The 19,679-nt window shown below is 40.5% G+C and overlaps 1 protein-coding gene across 1 annotated transcript; it reads left to right on the plus strand.

The window, feature by feature from the left end:
• The first annotated feature begins 1,035 nt into the window (after positions 1-1,035).
• On the plus strand, positions 1,036-18,635 carry LOC134638034 (GTPase IMAP family member 8-like). The gene is made up of 3 exons (XM_063488667.1): positions 1,036-1,186; positions 16,026-17,183; positions 17,308-18,635. Exons 1-3 carry the CDS (start codon positions 1,036-1,038, stop codon positions 18,633-18,635), a joined length of 2,637 nt encoding a protein of 878 aa, XP_063344737.1.
• Positions 18,636-19,679: the final 1,044 nt, after the last annotated feature.

Here is a 19,679-nt window from a genome sequence, read left to right on the forward strand (position 1 = left end):
TTATCGATTCTTATTTTTAAAAAAGGAGAACACTAAGGTCGATTAGCTTAGAACTTTGTTTTATATCTTCTCTTTGAACAAGATAGAAATTTAGGAGTAACAAGGCCTTACAAACCCAACAGTGAGATCTTAAGAGATCCACAGCCTACGGCTCTTCAATGAAGTGTCACAGGGTCCCCGGGGAAAAAAATTGTAAATGTAAAATAATAAAATAAATATTCTTCTGTAGCAATAACAAAGTATAACATAAATTATTCTGTAGCAATTACACAAGAATATCCAGTAATGTCCCTGCCTACAATTAAACACATTCACTTACTGAAAATCGGGCATCTGCTGTGGCAAATGGGTGCAAGGCTTTGACCACAAACTTAGTCACTGCTCGGTGACGTTCGTCTATCCTGGCCTGAAAGGAGACGCTAACGGTAGACTGCAGCGAAAACTGCCAGCATCTGAGCCAGCCAGACTCGGTCTGTGTCTCTCATCATGGTCACCTAAATGCACAGTAATGGCAGGTTTTGTAATAAGGCAGATCGCGCTAACATAATATGCACTGTTAGTTGATTATTTACCTGCCGCATTAACGGGAGAGGACGTGCAAATGTTACCGCTGCTGCTGGGTTGAGATTCACGAGTCCAGAGCGGAATTAAAAACACGACATTCATTTAAGGTCATCGCGTGTTTTGTGAGCAAATGCTTTTGCATATTCGTAGTGTTTCCTCCCTTAAATGAAATATCTACTTTGCAAGTAGTGCAAGTTGCCCTGTTGTCATCCGTTCTCATAAAGTATAACCAAACTTTTGAGCGTTTGAGCCGCCATGTTTCCTGCCAGGTAAATGACGCTCCGCAACATGGTGACATCATTCGGGGCGACTGGAATCGATAAGGGAATCGTTTGCAAAAATGGCAAACAATTCCAAGGAATTGAAACAGTGGGAACCGGTTCTCAACAAGAACCGGGTTTCGATACCCATCCCTAGCTAAGACAGAGGTGTTGTACAAGCTTGTAGACACCATCAAGGATGAGGTGGAAGATGACCTACAAAGATAAAGTGCCTCACACTGTTGGAGATGTTAAGTCCTTGCTGGGATTCCTGGGGTACTATCGCTCCTTCATTCAAGACTTTTCCCGGTTGGCCAAGCTGCTGTTTGAACTTCCCCAGAAACCTAGCAATGCTGACAAAGGTAAAAACAACAATCAACATGAGACAAATGGAAACAAAAGCAGATGGAAAAGAAATAGTAAAAACTTATATGATTTACTCATGAAAGTGGCCACTTTCATGAGTAAATCATATAAGGCTTACAAGATTTACTCATGAAAGTGGCCACTTTCTCATTACTTTCATATATTGTTTTAGTAAGTATCCAAAACATACAAGTTTCATTATATAATTTTTCAAGGGATCTTATATCTGTTTTCACTCTTGTATGCTTTTCATACAAGTTTCACACAAGACAGATACAAACTTTATAAGATTTATATATATATTTTCCATATGGGGAGCTAAGAAGGAAGAAAAAGGACAGCTGCCATCAAAAACACCCATAATATGGGCAGCAGAGCACCAGGGTGTTTTGGCTAAAGTTTTGGATGTGCTGACGACTCCACCCACCCTAGCATACCCAAACTTCAACTTTCCATTCATTCTACACACAGACGCATCAGGTGAAGGGTTAGGTGCAGTGCTGTACCAGCGTCAGGAAAACAAGTTGCGTGTCATCGGATATGGCTCAAGAACACTAACATCGGCTGAGAGAAACTATCACCTTCACTCTGGTAAGCTTGAGTTCTTGGCATTCAAGTGGGCCATCTGTGATAAGTTTCGAGACTACTTGTATTATGCTCCGACATTCACAGTCTACACTGATAACAACCCCTTGACATACATTCTGAGCACTGCCAGACTAAACGCCGTTGGGCATAGGTGGGTTGGTGAACTAGCTGACTTCCACTTTGACATCAAATACAGACCAGGGAAGCTGAATATAGATGCAGACACACTGTCAAGGTACCCAGTAAAACTCCAAGACAGAATTGCAGATCACACAGAGACTATGTCATCAGAGGTTGTGTCCGCAGCATGGCAAGGAAGCAAAGCAAGGCAGGAAGATGAGGTGCCTGAGGCAGCAGCTTTACAGGTGAATAGGGGAAATGCAGACACTGTGCCACCTGAGTATTTCCAATATTACATCTGCAGATATTCAGGCGGCACAGCAGGATGATCCACCCATAAAGAGGTTTCTCTAAAGCTCGGAAACTGGACTCCTTATGAAAGAGATAAGAGAAAAATGAGCAAACAAACAAAAAGACTGCTTTATGAATGGAAGAAGCTAGTGGTGGAGAAAGCAATACTATATCGACTGAATCGTCAGCATCAACAACTTGTGCTTCCTGAAAAGCTAAAGCCCCTGGTGCTAAAAACACTTCATAATGACATGGGTCATGTTGGCGCCGATAATGTAACACACCTTGCCCGTGAACGGTTTTATTGGCCCAACATGCAGGATGACATAGAGGACTATGTAAACAAAAGGTGTGTCTGTATTAAACAGAAACGTCCTAATCTTCCCCAAAAAGCTCCTATGGAACATATAACCACCAGCAGTCCTCTTGAGTTGCTTTGTATTGACTACCTACACCTAGAGCAAAGTCAGGGCTATGAGTACATTCTTGTTCTTGTCGTCCACTTTGCTTTGCACACGCTTTGCCCAGGCGTATCAAACAGGGAATAAATCTGGGAACAACCGCATCCCTTAACATGAAAAAAATGCGGAGAGTGTAAAAGGTTTACATATGTGTTTAAGTTGAAATGTGTGCCTGATAAATCTGGATTAAACCAATAGTTAAAAAGTTAAGAGATAAAAAGACTTATGGGGATGTTAGTTCAGTTCATGCCTTCATACAAGAAAAAAAGGGAACTCCCCAGTTATATTTTTGGTCTTGGTTATATCTTTAACTGTTGATTCAGTATTTTCCCATTACACTTTACATCTTCCATGGCATTCCTTAAAAATACCACTAGGTGGCGCATAGCGCTCAGGAGGAGCGTAAACCCCCCTGAGAGGCAAATCTGCAGAATAAATCCTGCAGTTCAAGTTCATGATCTGTGCCTCTTTATTTCAATACACAGCCGCGGGATCTAGGATCGCACCCCTCCCAGGTACCTGTCACACCAGGGGGGCAACATACACAATTCCCCAACAGCTTGAGTCAGAAGTTAACGTAGCTCATTTGTAATTAATGACAGTGATACAGGTGAGTTGTTAAGTCTTGATGCATTCTCAATCATCCAGGAAAGTAAATCTCCAAAAAGTATATTGAGGTGAATATTTACACCTACAGGCCAGTGGACACTCTTTCAATGATGAGGATGTACACATCCTGGACAGAGAGGAACGCTGGTTTGAGGGCGGAGTCAAGGAGGCCATTTACGTGAAAAGGGAAAGACCATCTCTGAATGGAGGAGGGGGCCTAAGGGTACATCTGTCACCATCTTACAATGCTGTGATTGCAGCCATTCCCCAACTCTCTGTGAATGGTACTCATGGACATTGATCAGTGGTCTTTGATCAGTGGTTGTTGATCAATGGTCATGAGAATTTTCATAATTAAGATGAAGGAACTGACCTCCCAGCCCATTGTTCCTTCAGTGGGCTGGTTTCAGTCATTATGCAAATGTACTGTTTATAAGATTGGGGAAACCTGCAGTCAGCTGAGACTGAAGAAGTCACTTGGATGAGTGACGAAACGTTTCTCCCACAAAACGCTACGTCCAGATGAACAGAATCAACTTTTTGGAGGTGAGTTGTTAAGGATATCTGTAATTTTCCATCAGTAAGCGCTGCTGTTTTTGCCTCTGTTAGCTGCTGTTAGCTCCTGGTCCTGCTATTCGCAGCTGTTACTGAAACTTTTTTTGAAGTGGATCTAAGGTTGGTGGACTCGCACTTAGCAAATAAACTGTTGATATGTTAGAATGTAATCAAACTGTTGATCAGAGGAAAAGAAGTTTAAATGTTTGGGATGCTAGCATCTAATCTTACCTGGCAAAATGTTTTCTTTTTTGTTGTTGTTTAGCCATCTCTTCTCAGCATGTCTGATTTGCTGATCATGACTATTTGCAATAATATCAAGATTAAATTAAATATGTTCATGTAGGATTTATTATGTTAGAACCCTAACTTCAGTTCAGAAGTGAGGCTTAAGGTGAGGAGGAAGAGGATGAGATGAAGATGAGAAGGTGAGAGTAGTTGATGCTTCTCTGTCAACTAGATGAAGAAGATGAGAAAGAAAAAAGTAGAAAGCGATAATGAAAATAAAAATGTAAAAAATGATTGGTTTTAAAATTTTAAGTAACTTATAATTGTTATACTATTTATCTGATCCCCGTTAATCTGTTAATTGGGTTCTTTTCGTATTCTTTTGAAACAACAGGAAAGTGATTAAAAAAAGATTCTTTCCATCATTGATGATTGCTGCACCAAACCACACAGCAGAGTGTAGGCATTGTGAGGGGAAAAAAGTAGTAATAATTTCTATGTAGACTACGTATGTCTAAGGAGCTTGGAAACAAGGCGACTGGACTTCTTTAGGTTTCTTGAAAATGTTTCACTTCTCATTTGAGAGTTTTCTTCAGTTCTAAAACCAAATGGTGAAGAATTCCATGTATTTAAATCCCACTGGGAATTGTCCCTTAAGAAGGTCATAGACCCACTATTGTGCCTCATCACATGAGCCAAGGTGTGAAGAAAGGTTCGGGTCATTATCAGCAGAGGTTTTGGGTGAAACCATTGTGAGACCTTCCCTCACCCCATCATATGACCTATTGAGGTCACTTGACGCAAGATGTAAGTGGGGGTTTAGGGGTCTGGGAAGGATCTCAAAACTGGATTGTAGGTGGCAGATAGTTGGTATTGTAAGCCACCCCCTCTGTTCAAGGATGGTCGTTCACAGTGCAGATAGGTGGAGCATTTTTGACCAAGAAGATGGGTGGTGTTAAAGAGGAGGCCTTCTAGTATGTCCACTGTGCCATGTCCACTCTGAATGACCATTGGGTGATTCTTTGAAATAGAGACTTAAATAATTAATTAATTACCAAAGGACTACACTTCTCAGAAGTTGGACAATATTCATTTTTTTTTCTATTTTAGGCAAAATTTCATTGAGAAGGTGTGTACATGCAGACAACTTGAAGTATATGATTTTGTATCTCATATGTGATGATCTTGTGATGATTTAAGGGCCACAGGCTAAACTGTTCATGTTTTCATAATAAAAAAGGTCATCTAAGGTTTACACCTTCCACATACCTGAGGGAAGTGACTGTGTCCATGTGAAGTGACCTGGTTATTTTGTCCAATCAGGTTCTTTACTTTCTCCTGACACACCTTCTTTTTTTTACATGCATGAACTTTGTTCTCAGTGAGTCAGTGATCCCTGTGAAGTCTGAACTTTCCTTCTGAGTGTGGAGGTAACCTGGCGAGGTAATAATAATAATAATGGATTGCATTTATATAGCGCTTTACAAATCCACTATTCATTCACTCTCACATTCACACACTGGTGGAGGCAGCTACAGTTGTAGCCACAGCTGCCCTGGGGCAGACTGACAGAAGCGAGGCTGCCACATCGCGCCATCGGCCCCTCTGGCCAACACCAGTAGCTGAAGTGTCTTGCCCAAGGACACAACGACCAGGACAGAGAGCCCGGGGATTGAACCAGCGACCTTCCAGTTACAGATGCGCTTCCCAACCCCCTGAGCCACCGTCGCCCAATGTCAGGTAGGCAGACTCAACCAAAAATGCACTGAAAGAAAAATGACTGTGTCAGAATGACACTACAGTTATGATCCCTTCTTTAATGTTAAGTTTTTGATGATTTTGTTCGCTTACATAATTCTGTGTTTGTGCTATCAGCGGTGTTTCAAATATTTTCATAATATATAACAGTAAATATTGCTCAGTTGTAAGGACAAAACCACAAAGTCTAACACAAAAGAAGCGGATTTGTAGGTTTATAAGGGAAAGTTTTATTATGATTATTGTGCTACATATTTGCACTTTTAAACTATGATTATGTTATATTATTCTGAAAGCTTCAACTCTTCAATCCTCTAGTGCATGGGGTCAAACTCCAGTCCTCGATGGCCGGTGTCCTAAACTTTTCCATGTGTCCCTGCTGCAGCACACCTGAATAACATCAGTAGGTCATTAGCAAGACTCTATAGAACTTGACTGCATGCTGAGGTGGCAATACAGCCATTTGATTCATGTTACAGCAGCACATGACTGAATGAACATGGTGCAATAAAAGTACTTTTGGAAGTACTTTTTTCCAAACACTTACATTTATTTAAATTTACTTGAGTAGGATTAGAGGTTCCCACCTCAGCATGCAGTCAAGTTCTACAGAGTCTTGCTAATAACCTACTAATGAATCAGTTTGATATGATCAATAATTTCACTGTTCCAAAGTCTAAAGTATTTATAAAGATGTATTGTGATCAGGACCAAGTGATACAAATTACATGTAACCACAGTTTCTCTACTTGTAGCTGCTGACTTTGATGTGCCCACAGAATATGTTGAAATCTTTGTGGTAAAATGAAAAAAAAAACTTCCCCTTCTTCTAGGGGCCTCTACCACAGCACCTTGGATTTAAGCACTGAACCTTGTATCATACTTAAATTACTAAAGGATTTTAAATCTAGATCGTGTGGATCTCTGGTTATATTATGAGTAAATAATTGACGATAACTGACAGTTTTTATACGATACATCAGTATCACAATAAAAAAAAGTGAACTGCAGGTTAAAGGTTGGCTTTATGGAACAATGACTCGCTGTTTGGACAACTGGAATTTAGTTTTACACTTTTCTATGTTTATGTTTTTTTGAGTGTTGGCTTTGTCTTTGCCTGCTTTAGTACTTGCTGTTTCCAGCAGTGACATTATCGATATTGACAGAATTTCTTTCCCACAGTTAATCTACAGCTCAACATGAACTGATAAACACTGAATGGTTTAACTGTAGCTCACCTTTTCTATGGATGTCAAATGGATGTCAAATAATAATAGTAAAAAATAGCATTAATAGCATAAAAATAGCATGAATATCAGGGAAATTAAATGCTCTAATTACTGGAGGAAAAACTATTCTGTGTTGCAAGATCATTTAATTATTTACTCCAAAATTAGCTTTTCAACATAAACATGTTGTAGCTGATTTTCACTGATTTATGAATTCAGACTCTAAACCAGGGGTGTCAAAATAATTTTAACTTTCGGGCCGCATACAGGCTAATCTGAGATCAAGACGGCCTGAATACTGAAACCATAAGGACCATATGAAAACCAGTGCCTCTAGACTTTTCTTTTGCTTTGATGTAAAGAAATTTCACTGTGCTTTTGCAAACCAGTTATCAAACAGCATATCTTCAGAAAAATGTGCAGTTTTTACGATACCTCAGGTTTTACTCAGTCTACTGGCATTACATACAATTTATAGATCCCAGTAGAGCTTCAATTCCACAAAATGTTCATAGTTTACAGTATTTTGAAAATGAAAAAGTTCATTTATTTATTAACTCAATAACTGTCATCATCATGCCATAACAATTAAAGTGAAATGTACGAACAACTTTGGTTATTTGTGCTTTACAAACAATTTGTAAAGAATTTTAAAAAGGCTGACACACATATTTACTAAATCTTCTGATTGGGGGAAGAATACACTGAAACAGTACTCACTGCTCCTGAAACCTGGAAACTTTTTAGTAGTATTAGGTGTCATGGTCCTGGGTCATGCGACCCAGTGTTTCATGTTACTTTTTTATTCCATCTGTATTCCAGTTTCTTTTCAGTTATCTAGTTATTTGGTCAGGCCTAGTTTGCAGTTTAGTTCATGGTTTATCAGGTTCCCCTTGTGTCTTGTCTACGTCTCCATGTTTCCTGTTTTATTTTGAAAGAGTCCAGTGTTCTTTGTTCATTGTATTTGGTTTCACTTCCCCTGTCCTGTTATTAGGTTCATGCGTGTAAGCTTCCATGTGTGGTCACTTCCCTTAATCATCCCTGTGGGTATTTAGTCTTTGTGTTTCATTCAGTCTGTCTTCACGGTCATAGTTGTCACAGTCTTAGTCTTTGTATTCATAGTCATAGTTTTCATACTTGTTTTTATACTTGTATCTCAGTATTGGTTTCCCAGTTTAGTTATAGTTTGTTTCGCCACTGTGCTTTTGCCTTGTTTAAACTCAATGACATCAGCCATAATAAAGGCTAGCCTTTCGTTTAAACTCAGTTTCGTCTGTGCCCACGCCTGGGTCCTCACACACGGTCTGACACAACAGCCCGTGACATTAGGAGTCAAATCCTGTGCAGTTGCCAGTTTCAGAATTTCATTTAGGTGTTTTTGTGTGAGCCTGGAACACATATTTGTTTTGTTGCTGTTCATTACAGAAAAGGCTTGCTCACAAAGGGAATTAGTTCCAAAAATGCAACAAGCCTGTCATTTTGGGGTAGTATGGTAAGAGATAGCACGGGCCCAGTCCACCCCGACCTTGTCCAGTTAAGACAGTTATAAATGTCATAGGCACCAACTCAATGAATTCCTCTGTGACAGTCAGTGTCTCGTCAACATCACGAATGAATATGGCAAGTTAAGCAACATCTGTAATATCTGTGTGCTCATCAATCGCAACTGAAAATGCAACTAATGACTTTGTGCTTAATTTGATGACCAAATCTTCAGCAAGATCTGAAATCCTATCTGCCACAGGCTGATGTTTGCAAAAGCCTGTGGCTTGTCGGAGCACCCAAGTTCTACACAGCAAGCACATCTTCAAACTCACCATCAAAGCACGGCTTTGAACCTGATGCTGTTTCGCTAACAATCGAGTAAATAGCTTTCACTGCTGCTTCACAGATCTCTCAGCTATGAGTAAAAAGTGATTGTTGTTTCCTCAAACCTACCAGCAACTCGTTTATCTTCTCTGTTCTCAGCTGTTCTTTTGTTATATTGTATTGTCTTGTACTATGATAAATCTTATAGTGCTGCTTAATATTATATTTTTTCTGTTCTGTGAACACACCAAACACACAGGCTTCCCATTTACCTCTGAGAATAAATAGGAACTGGTCCATTTTTGTTTAAATACTCAACACTCGTTCACTTTTCTCCTTTTTGATGAAGATGTTTATAAAAGGTTTCCATGAAAAGCACCATGCACTTGACTTTCAAGCTGCATGTGTTTCTATAGCTTCAACGAGCTTGATACTTTTAATAGGATAGTGAGACACCCAGAGGACAGATCAGGAATAACATAGTTTTTTTTTATTTATTTATTTTTATTTTAGTTTTTAATATTTAAAAAAGAAATCTGCAACTTTTCAAAGACATCATGGAAACCGGATTGGAGCATTCAGAAAAGTAAACTTAGATATTTGTTTTAGATTTAACAAATCTAAAACTAAATTTCAGCCAAGACAACCACAGTCAAAATGAGATTCATATGCATGCATATGTGCAATTTATATGTAAATGCCTATAGATAATATAACATGTTATGTTACCTAAATGGCCATAAGTGGATGTTATTTCAAATAGTGAATATTTCAAGGCAATGAGACTTCTGTATCTTCTGCCTGTAGTGTCTCTGATGTTTCCAGTTGAGTGACACTATGGCAACTGCAGCATCTGGTGAGCAAATTCTATTACTCTGAATAAAATCCTGTCTCTTCACACTGTTGATATAATTAGCATAGAGAGTATTTTTGTGGCCTGTGTTTACTAAATATATAACTTCACAATTAAATTTTTTTTTGTTTTTGCCATAACTTCACATTTAGAGAAGTCTGGAAATGTATCACTTTCTATGTCTTGATGCATGCTCAATCATCCAGATAAGCAAATCTCCAAAAGTTGATTCTGTTCATCTGGACGTAGCATTTTGTGGGAGAAACGTTTCGTCACTCATCCAAGTGACTTCTTCAGTCTCAGCTGACTGCAGGTTTCCCCAAACCTTATAAACAGTACATTTCAAAGCCCTGATCAAAGAGATGTCATTATGGAGGCAGATGAAACCATGGTCTCGTATGACGTTACATCTCTCTTCACTTGCATCCCAGTCACAGAAGCGTTGGACGTAGTCCGTAAGAGATTACAGGATGACACCAACCTCAGCAACAGGACCGCTCTCAGCATCGACCAAGTGTGTTTGAACTGTGTCTTCATTCCACCTACTTCACATACAAGGGTCAGTTCTACAGGCAGAAACATGGGTGTGCCATGGGCTCCCCAGTTTCACCCATCGTGGCCAATTTGTACATGGAAGAAGTGGAAAAGAGGGCTTTGCTATCCTACCCTGGAACACCACCAAGCCATTGGTTCAGATATGTGGATGACACCTGGGTGAAAATCAAATCTCAGGACGTACTACATTTCACGGATCACATTAACTTGGTGGACCGACACATCAAATTCACCAGGGAGGATATGAAAAGTGGCAGGTTAGCCTTCTTAGACTGTGAGATTTCCATCAGTAATGGGGGACATCTAAAAGCTGACGTGTACCGTAAACCTACACATACGGATCAGTATCTAAGGTTTGACTCTCATCATCCACTGGAGCACAAACTGGGTGTCATCAGGACGCTACAACACAGAGCGAACACCATCCCCACTGACACAGCGGCCAGGGAGGCAGAAGAACAGCACATCAAGAAGGCCCTGAGTAAATGTGGTTATCCCAGCTGGACTTTTGTCAAAGCTGGAAAGGCACCTAAAGAAAGCTTCAGCTGATCCAGGAGAGAAGGACAACCGCTGCCCAAGCGAAAACCTGTAGTGATCCCGTATGTGTCAGGAGTATCGGAACAGTTGAGACGCATTTTTTCTAAACACCGGGTTTCTGTGGCTTTTAAACCCCAAAACACGCTGCGCCAAAAACTGGTCCACCCCAAGGATCGGGTCCCCCGACACAAACAGAGTAACATAGTGTACGCTGTTAAGTGCCAGGAGCGGATGGCACAACACAGAAGAGCTACCTCGTCAGGCCAGGACTCTGCAGTCTATTTACACCTACAGGCCAGTGGACACTCTTTCAATGATGAGGATGTACACATCCTGGACAGGGAGGAACGCTGGTTTGAGGGCGGAGTCAAGGAGGCCATTTACGTGAAAAGGGAAAGACCATCTCTGAATCGAGGAGGGGGCCTAAGGGTACATCTGTCACCATCTTACAATGCTGTGATTGCAGCCATTCCCCAACTCTCTGTGAATGGTACTCATGGCCATTGATCAGTGGGTTTTGGTCAGTGGGTTTTGGTCAGTGGTTGTTGATCAATGGTCATGAGAATTTGCATAATTATGATTAAGGAACTGACCTCCCAGCCCATTGTTCCTTCAGTGGGCTGGTTTCAGTCATTATGCAAATATCCTGTTTATAAGATTGAAACCTGCAGTCAGCTGAGACTGAAGAAGTCACTTGGATGATGATGAAACGTTTCTCCCACAAAACGCTACGTCCAGATGAACAGATTCAACTTTTGGAGATTTACTTTCTATATTTCACGCATTACAATATCCTGTGAACTGCAACATGAGCCAGGTGAGCTACTGCATCACCGAATTTGTTTTTTCTTGACTGCTTCGGTGCAGTTCTCATAGCAGGAATGTCATGGTCACAAATCTTAATGCAGTTCTCGAAAACAGTCAAGGCATTTTTTATATCACAGACTCACCTGTGCAAATGACACTCCAACAATCAAAACCTTTTTCACATTTGTCAAAACATGAATTTTTTTTTTTAAATCAAAACCTTACTGACTTTAGGAAGAGTACTCCAAAAATGTAGGCCTAATGTAGAGTCAAAATTGTTAAAATGTGAAGGTTTTTTCTTTTTACAAAACTGCTTAAATCACGAAACATAAAATGATACTTGTGAAACTAAATGGTAAATGGCCTGTATTTGTATAGCGCTTTACTAGTCCCTAAGGACCCCAAAGCGCTTTACACATCCAGTCATCCACCCATTCACACACACATTCACACACTGGTGAAGGCAAGCTACATTGTAGCCACAGCTGCCCTGGGGCGCACTGACAGAGGCGAGGCTGCCGGACACTGGCCCTCTGACCACCACCAGTAGGCAACGGGTGAAGTGTCTTGCCCAAGGACACAATGACCAAGACATTTTGGATTAACTGAAGGCTTTTCAGGGAGTTTTTAGGACATCCTGATAATAAAGAATTACAGTAGTCCAGCCTGGAAGTAATAAATGCATGAACTAGTTTTTCAGCATCACTCTGAGACAGGATATTTCTAATTTTAGAGATGTTGCACAAATAGAAGAAAGCAGTCTTACATATTTGTTTAATATGTGCGTTGAAGGACATGTCCTGGTCAAAAATGACTCCAAGGTTCCTCACAGTGTTACTGGAGGCCAAGGTAATGCCATCCAGAGTAAGAATCTGGTTAGATACCATATTTCTAAGATTTTCAGGGCTGAGTACAATAACCTCAGTTTTATCTGAATTAAGAAGCAGAAAGTTAGCGGCCATCCAGGTCTTTATGTCTTTAAGACATTCCTGCAGTTTAACTCATTGGTGTGTGTTACCTGGCTTCATGGAGAGATAGAGCTGGGTGTCATCTGCATAGCAGTGTAAATGTATGCTATGTCTTCTAATGATGCTGCTTCGGGGAAGCATGTATAATGTAAACAGAATTGGTCCTAGCACTGAACCCTGTGGAACTCCATAATTAACCTCAGTGTGTGAAGAGGACTCTCCATTTACATGAACAAACTGGAGTCTATTAGATAGATATGATACAAACCACTGCAGTGCAGTACCTGTAATACCTACAGCGTGCTCTAATTGCGCTAATAGGATATTATGGTCAACAGTATCGAACGCTGCACTGAGGTCTAGCAGGACAAGCACAGAGATGAGTCCACTGTCAGAGGCCATAAGAAGATCATTTGTAACCTTCACTAAAGCTGTTTCTGTGCTGTGATGAGCTCTGAAACCTGACTGAAACTCTTCAAATAAGCCATTCCTCTGCAGATGATCTGTTAGCTGTTTGACAACTACTCTTTCAAGGATGTTTGATATGAAAGGAAGGTTGGAGATTGGCCTATAATTAGCTAAGACAGCTGGGTCTAGAGATGCTTTTTGAGTAAAGGTTTAACTACAGCCAGCTTGAAGGCCTGTGGTATATTATAAGTAATTTTTTTCTCTAATGCTTAAAATTTTATTTGTGAAGAAGTTCATGAAGTCATTACTAGTTAACGTTAAAGGGATGGTTGACTCAACATTGCTCTGACTTTTTTTCAGCCTGGCTACAGTGCTGAAGAGAAACCTCGGGTTGTTATTAAGTGGGAACTGTGTCTCCTTGGGTCCTACTGTAGCTGAATAAGTCTGTAATGGGAGTACTGATGGCTGCTTTAGAGGCTTGTATCAGACAAATTCTCAGGTTTTGGAAAGAAGCGTAAACTCCGACACTGAAAATGTGGACTGAACTGGATAGTGTGTACTGCATGTTTGATAAATATTATTCAATAACTTATTATACAAATTCCCTGCATACTCTGTGTCAGTGTTTAGAAACTGTTTTTGTTCTGTGCTGTTTTGAGAATTGCAAGAAAAGTAGTAGGCTGTGCCTAAAGACCAGCAATGTTCAGATTACATGTAAATATGCCAGTTAATGCTGTTTAAATTTGTTCATCTTTATCTTCTCAGATACTCATCCTCCCCGGGGACGCAGCAGTAGCTTTGATTTCATTCCACCAGAGTGTGAGTCAAACTGTTATTCTAGAGCACATGTGTCAAAGTCAAGGCCCGCGGGCCACATCCGGCCCGGCGTACATTTATATCTGGCCCGCGAGATCATTTTATATAGATGTATTATTATTGTTATGCATGGCCCGGCGATGTGAGGCGCTAATAATATACAAACTACAGATCCCATAATGCAGCGCTGCAGCCTCCTTGCTGAACGCTAGGCTAACTGGGAACATTCCCGCATCAATCAAGTCAAACTTCTGTTATTGCGAAGCTAGCCGCTCACAATGGTGGAGAGAAAAGTTGATTCTGAAAGCAGAGCCTTTCAGCGCCAGTGGGTGACTGAATATATGTTTACAGACATTGCCGGTAAACCCGTGTGTCTTATTAGTGGAGCTAATGTGGCTGTAATTAAGGATTTTAATTCAAGACGGCACTACGAGACAAAACGTCAGGATAAGCTGAAAAACCTAAATGCAGAGCAGAAACTACAGAAAGTAGAAGTCTAAAGAAGAATCTGACATTTCAGCAGACGTGTTTCACCAGAGCAAAATCTCAAAGTGAAGCTGTTGTGAAAGCAAATTTTATTGTAGCAGAGGAGAAAGCCAAATCAGCCCGGTACCACTCTGAAGAGCTGCATGATGAAGCTGTGCGACGTCGTGTCCAGACAAAACGCAGATTTTGGCAAATGTGAGCCTGAGGAGAAATACGATTGCTGATCGGGTTTGTGAGATGGCCACTGATTTAAGAACACAGTTGTGTGAAAGAAGCAAAAACTTTCTTGCATACTCTCTTGCTGTGGATGAAAGTATAGGCATGATGGACATTGCACAGCTGGCCATCTTCATCCATGGAGAGGAAATATTGAATATTAAATCGATGCACAGGACAACGACAGGAAAAGACATTTTTTAAAATGTATGTCAAAGTGTAACCGACATGAAACTGCCCTGGGACAAACTTGTTGGACTTACAACAGATGGAGCGGCGGTGTTGTGCGGTGAAAAAAGCGGACTAGTCAGCAGGATGCGAGTAAAGATGCAGGAGGAGAACTGTACCGGTGAGTTAACAGCATATCACTGCATCATACACCAGGAAAGGCTGTGTGGTAAAGTCCTAAAAATGGAGCATGTAATGATCACCGTAACGCAAACCGTAAATTTTATCTGAGCTAAAAGTTTAAATCACCGTCAATTTCAGTCTTTTATGTGGGAAATAGATTCAGAGTTTGCCGACATTCCACATCATACAGAGTTCCGTTGGCTGAGTTGGGATAAAAATTCTCAATCGAGTTTTTGAGCTCAGCAAGGAAATCTGTCAGTTCATGGACATGGCATGTATGATGCGGTGAAGGCATTTCAAGTGAAGCTGTCACAAATGCACCAGTGCAACCTGCCTCACTTTCCCTGTTGCCAAGTAATGTTGAACCAAGTCAGCGGACTTTGCTGAACTGCACCTGTGCAGATTCAGATGGAGCTGCAGTGTAATGATACACTCAAGGGAAAGTACGACACTGAATGGCCCGCACAGTTTATTAGTTCCATTTCTGAAGCAATGCCCAGCTCCGTCTACATGCGGCTCCAACCTTGTATATGCTTTCATTTATTTTTTCTGGGGTTTTTGGCAGCATGTTCATATTTCTAACTTGCATAATTTTGACAGGATATAGTTTTATAAAGAGCAAAATATTTAAAGTTAAAGTTTATTTTTTTAAGTTTATTTAATCTGGAATAATATTCCTGTCTGTTTTTATTCATATTTATGTTTAAAAAACATTGTTTTAGTGTGTTCAATAAATGTTTATCTTGTTTGGCCCGCGACCTAAAGTGTGCCTTGAGTTTTGGCCCCCTGTGCAATTGAGTTTGACACCCCTGTTCTAGAGGTTGTGCTATTTAGTTGATACACTATAGGAAACTGAAATGCCTGAATATATTTAATATGTGTTTAGCTGTGTTTCTAAGCCTGAGTTGAAGGTTGTTCTGCTGAGGAACAGCTGTTAGGAGACATTTAAATCTTAAACCTGTTCAGTTTGAATCTGTTGTGCCACCAGTTTCTCAGAAAAATCCACCACACCATCCTCCATATCCACTTTTCCAGATCGAGGAAATATAATTTTTATATTCAGCTGTATATGAACACAATTTATATCACAAATAATTAAATAATCACATTTTAACCAAAGTATGAAAACACAGATGACGTCAGCCTCCCATGCATGTGTTTTACTTTTCTTTCTCTCTGTTCTGTCACAGTGTCTGTGTTCAGGATTGTGTTGTTGGGGAAAAGTGAGGACAAGAAGACCAAACTTGGTAACATCATTACTGGTTGTGAAAGTTTTCAATACCAAAAACAATCCCTAAAAATGCAATGTGTGGCCTCCTGTGGAGAGTGGAGAGGAAAATCATTAAGAGTGGTGAAAACTCCCGACATGTTCGGTCTGTCTGAGGAGAAAATAAGACGAGAAGTGAAGAGCTGTGTGAGTCTCTGTCCTCCTGGACCAAACGTTCTGCTGCTGTTAGTGAAACCTTCTGATTTCACTGAGGAGAACAGAAAAACTCTGAAGTTCATCTTGAGTTTGTTTGGTGAAGATTCCTTTAAACACTTTATTGCCGTCATAACCAACAGGGATGAAAATAGCAAATCTGTAAATGAACTCCTTAGAGAATGTGGAGGAAGACGCTACAACATGTACGAAGATAACTGTAGATCATTAATGAAGAAGATTCAAAAGATGATAAATGAATCCAGTGAACCTCCCCGGCAAAAACGAGAACCGTCTTTAAACCTGGTTCTGTGTGGGAGGAGAGGAGCAGGGAAGACGTCAGCAGCCAAGGCCATTTTAGGTCAGACTGAGCTTCATTCAGTCTCCAACTCATCAGAGTGTGTTAAACATCAGGGAGAGGTGTGTGGACGTTGGGTTTCCCTGGTGGAGCTGCCTGCCTTGTATGGAAAACCTCAGGAGGCAGTGATGGAGGAATCACTCAGGTGTATCTCCCTCTGTGATCCTGAGGGTGTCCATGCCTTCATCCTGGTCCTACCTGCAGGTCACCTCACCGATGAAGACAAGGAAGAGTTGAAGACCTTCCAGAACACATTCAGCTCTCGAGTCAATGACTTCACCATGATTCTGTTCACTGTCCTGTCAGATTTTACTGATCCAGCTGTTCTTAACTTTCTAAAAGAAAACAAGGACATCCAGGAGCTCTGTGAGAACTGTGGGGGACGGTATTTTGTTCTCAACATGAAGGACAAAGACAAGATCCCAGAATTGTTGGAGACTGCAGAAAAGATGAGACTGCGTAAAGATAAATCAAGCTGCTATACAAAAGAAACTTTTGGACATGCCACAATAGCTCAAATTATAACTGCGCAGAAGGAGAATAAAGCACTAAAAGCTGAACTTAAATCCTGTAAGTACACTTAGACTAAATATCTGTTTATGCCATATATAATGATTTACTTATATTATAATGTTCTGTTTTTTTCTTTCTTCTTTAAAACTAGCTTCTAAATCCAGCTGTTGTTATTTTGTAGATGAGGATAAACAGAGCAGAGATCCTCTCAGGATTGTGCTGATTGGGAAGACGGGCAGTGGAAAGAGCTCTACAGGAAATGTCATTCTAGGAAGAAAGGCCTTTGAAGCCAAAGCAATCCAGATGTCACTCACCAAATGCTGTCAGAAAGCATACGGTGAAGTGGACGGTCGTCCTGTTGCTGTGGTCGACACTCCTGGACTGTTTGACTCAACTTTGTCTCATGATGAAGTTCATAAGGAGTTGGTGAAATGCATCAGTCTCCTGGCTCCAGGACCACATGTCTTCCTTTTGGTGATGCAGATTGGCAGATTCACACCAGAGGAGAAGGAGACATTAGAGCTGATCAAGAAATTCTTTGGAAAAGATTCTGAGAAGTTCACCATCTTTCTCTTCACAGGAGGAGATACACTGGAACATGAAGAGCAGTCCATTGAAGAGTACATTGAAAAGGGATGTGATGATTATTTTAAGAATCTGATCTCAAACTGTGGAGGAAGATACCATGTGTTCAATAACTATGATAAAGAAAGCCAAACACAAATCAGTGAGCTGATAACAAAGATTGACACCATGGTGAAAGAAAATGGAGGCAGCTGCTTCACCAATGAGATGCTGCAGGAGGCTGAAGCAGCGATACAGAAACAACAGGAGACGATCCTGAAAGAGAACGAAGAAGCGATGAAGAGAGAAATGCAGGAGCTTGAAAGAAAACATGAAGAAGAAATAAAGACAGAAACTGTAAATGACACAGAATTAACAGAAAAACAACTTCGTGAAATGAAGGGGAAGATTAAAAAAGATGATCCACAGAGAAAGAAAGAAAATGAAATGAGAGAAGAAGAGGAGAGGAAAAAGAAAGAGGAGGAAAAACATCAACAAAAGAAATGGGAACAAGAACGGGAAGCTTTGAAGGAACGAATCCGGTCATCAACGAACAGGCCGGCAACTGATCAGAAACTGGAACAAATTAGAAAAGAAATGGAAGAAAAACGCGAATCCTGGGAGAGGGAAAGAAAGGAGTGGTGGGAAAAACGACACGAAGAAAATGAACAGAGACGTCAAGAGGAGGAAAGGAGACATAAAAAGCTTCAAGAAGAGTATAAACAGGAGAGGAGAAAATATAAAATGAGGAAAAAACTATACAGAAAAGAGAAAAAAGAATTAGAGGTAAAGTACAAGAGAGAGATGGAAGACATTAAGAGGAAATATGAAGAGGAAGCGAGAAGGAAAGCTGAAGAATTCAGTGAATTCATAAAGAAATACAGCGGAGCTGTTCCTTTACAACCAGCAGCTGAAGACTTTCCTAAAACCTGCGCGATCCTGTAACAAGCCTCTGTAACTGGAAACACACACTGACACGAGGAGACTAAAAAACTGATGATTTATGAATAGTTAAGTTGGCTCATTTTATTCATGTAGATGAGGTTATCATTAATGATTAGGAAACTGTGACGCTTTTATTTTTCTTTCCTCTGTTTTTCTATCTGTATTACAAAATATGTTTTGTTCCTTTACATTCATGAAGCGGATTTAAACTAATTATATGAAAACTTCTTCTTTTTTTTTCTTTCTTTTTTTTTTTTACAAACCATGAAGTCTAACACTTAATTACAGCCGCAGGCTCAGGACTCCGAAAAATGAATTCAATAAATACACCATTAAATCATTAATTAAACATGTCAATTAATTAAAATGTGAAATAAATAAGTAATTGTGTCAATTATTAATTAATTAAATATAGATTGAATTAATGTGTAATTAATTAAATAAAATTTAAAATAAATAAATAATTCATTCATTTTGTCACTTCTGGGGCTCCATATATCTTTCCGTCTTGTGAACAGCATCGATGTGGTGACGTTTATTTGTCTGCCGTTTTCGCGGTCGCCTTGTGCATGGGAGTCTAAGGAGCTTGGTGTCATGGTCCCTGTGCCTCCCCGGGCCTACTATGGAACGCCGTCCCAGTGTGGCCACGAATGCTTGTTTTTTTGCTCTCTCTCTCTCTCTTGTCTGTCTGCCTGGGCGGAGCTCAGATTGGACTCCCGCCCTTGGCCTACGCGCCTGCAGCTGATCACCGGTGATTTGCAATTTGATCTCTGACTCTTCTTGAGGCGGGGGCTCTGAGCTACTCATCGCTGGAATATTGAGTAACTCTCGTTAGTATTGCCCGGCTCTATAGCGATTCTGTTGTTCCCGTGCTTGCCTTGGATTAATCCTCGTCTCTGTAAATAGGTTTCTCTGGATCTGCCCTCTTTGTGACCCCTTGACCCCGTGAGTGAAAGTGAGCTGCTTGTGTGGAGATTGTTTGGACGAGGAGCGGAGTGAGTACAAAGATGTGTGTTTCCCCAACCTGTTGACCCCCGGGACCCT

The sequence above is a fragment of the Pelmatolapia mariae genome, linkage group LG2 (assembly GCF_036321145.2).
Source record: "Pelmatolapia mariae isolate MD_Pm_ZW linkage group LG2, Pm_UMD_F_2, whole genome shotgun sequence".
Taxonomy (NCBI): Eukaryota; Metazoa; Chordata; class Actinopteri; order Cichliformes; family Cichlidae; genus Pelmatolapia; species Pelmatolapia mariae.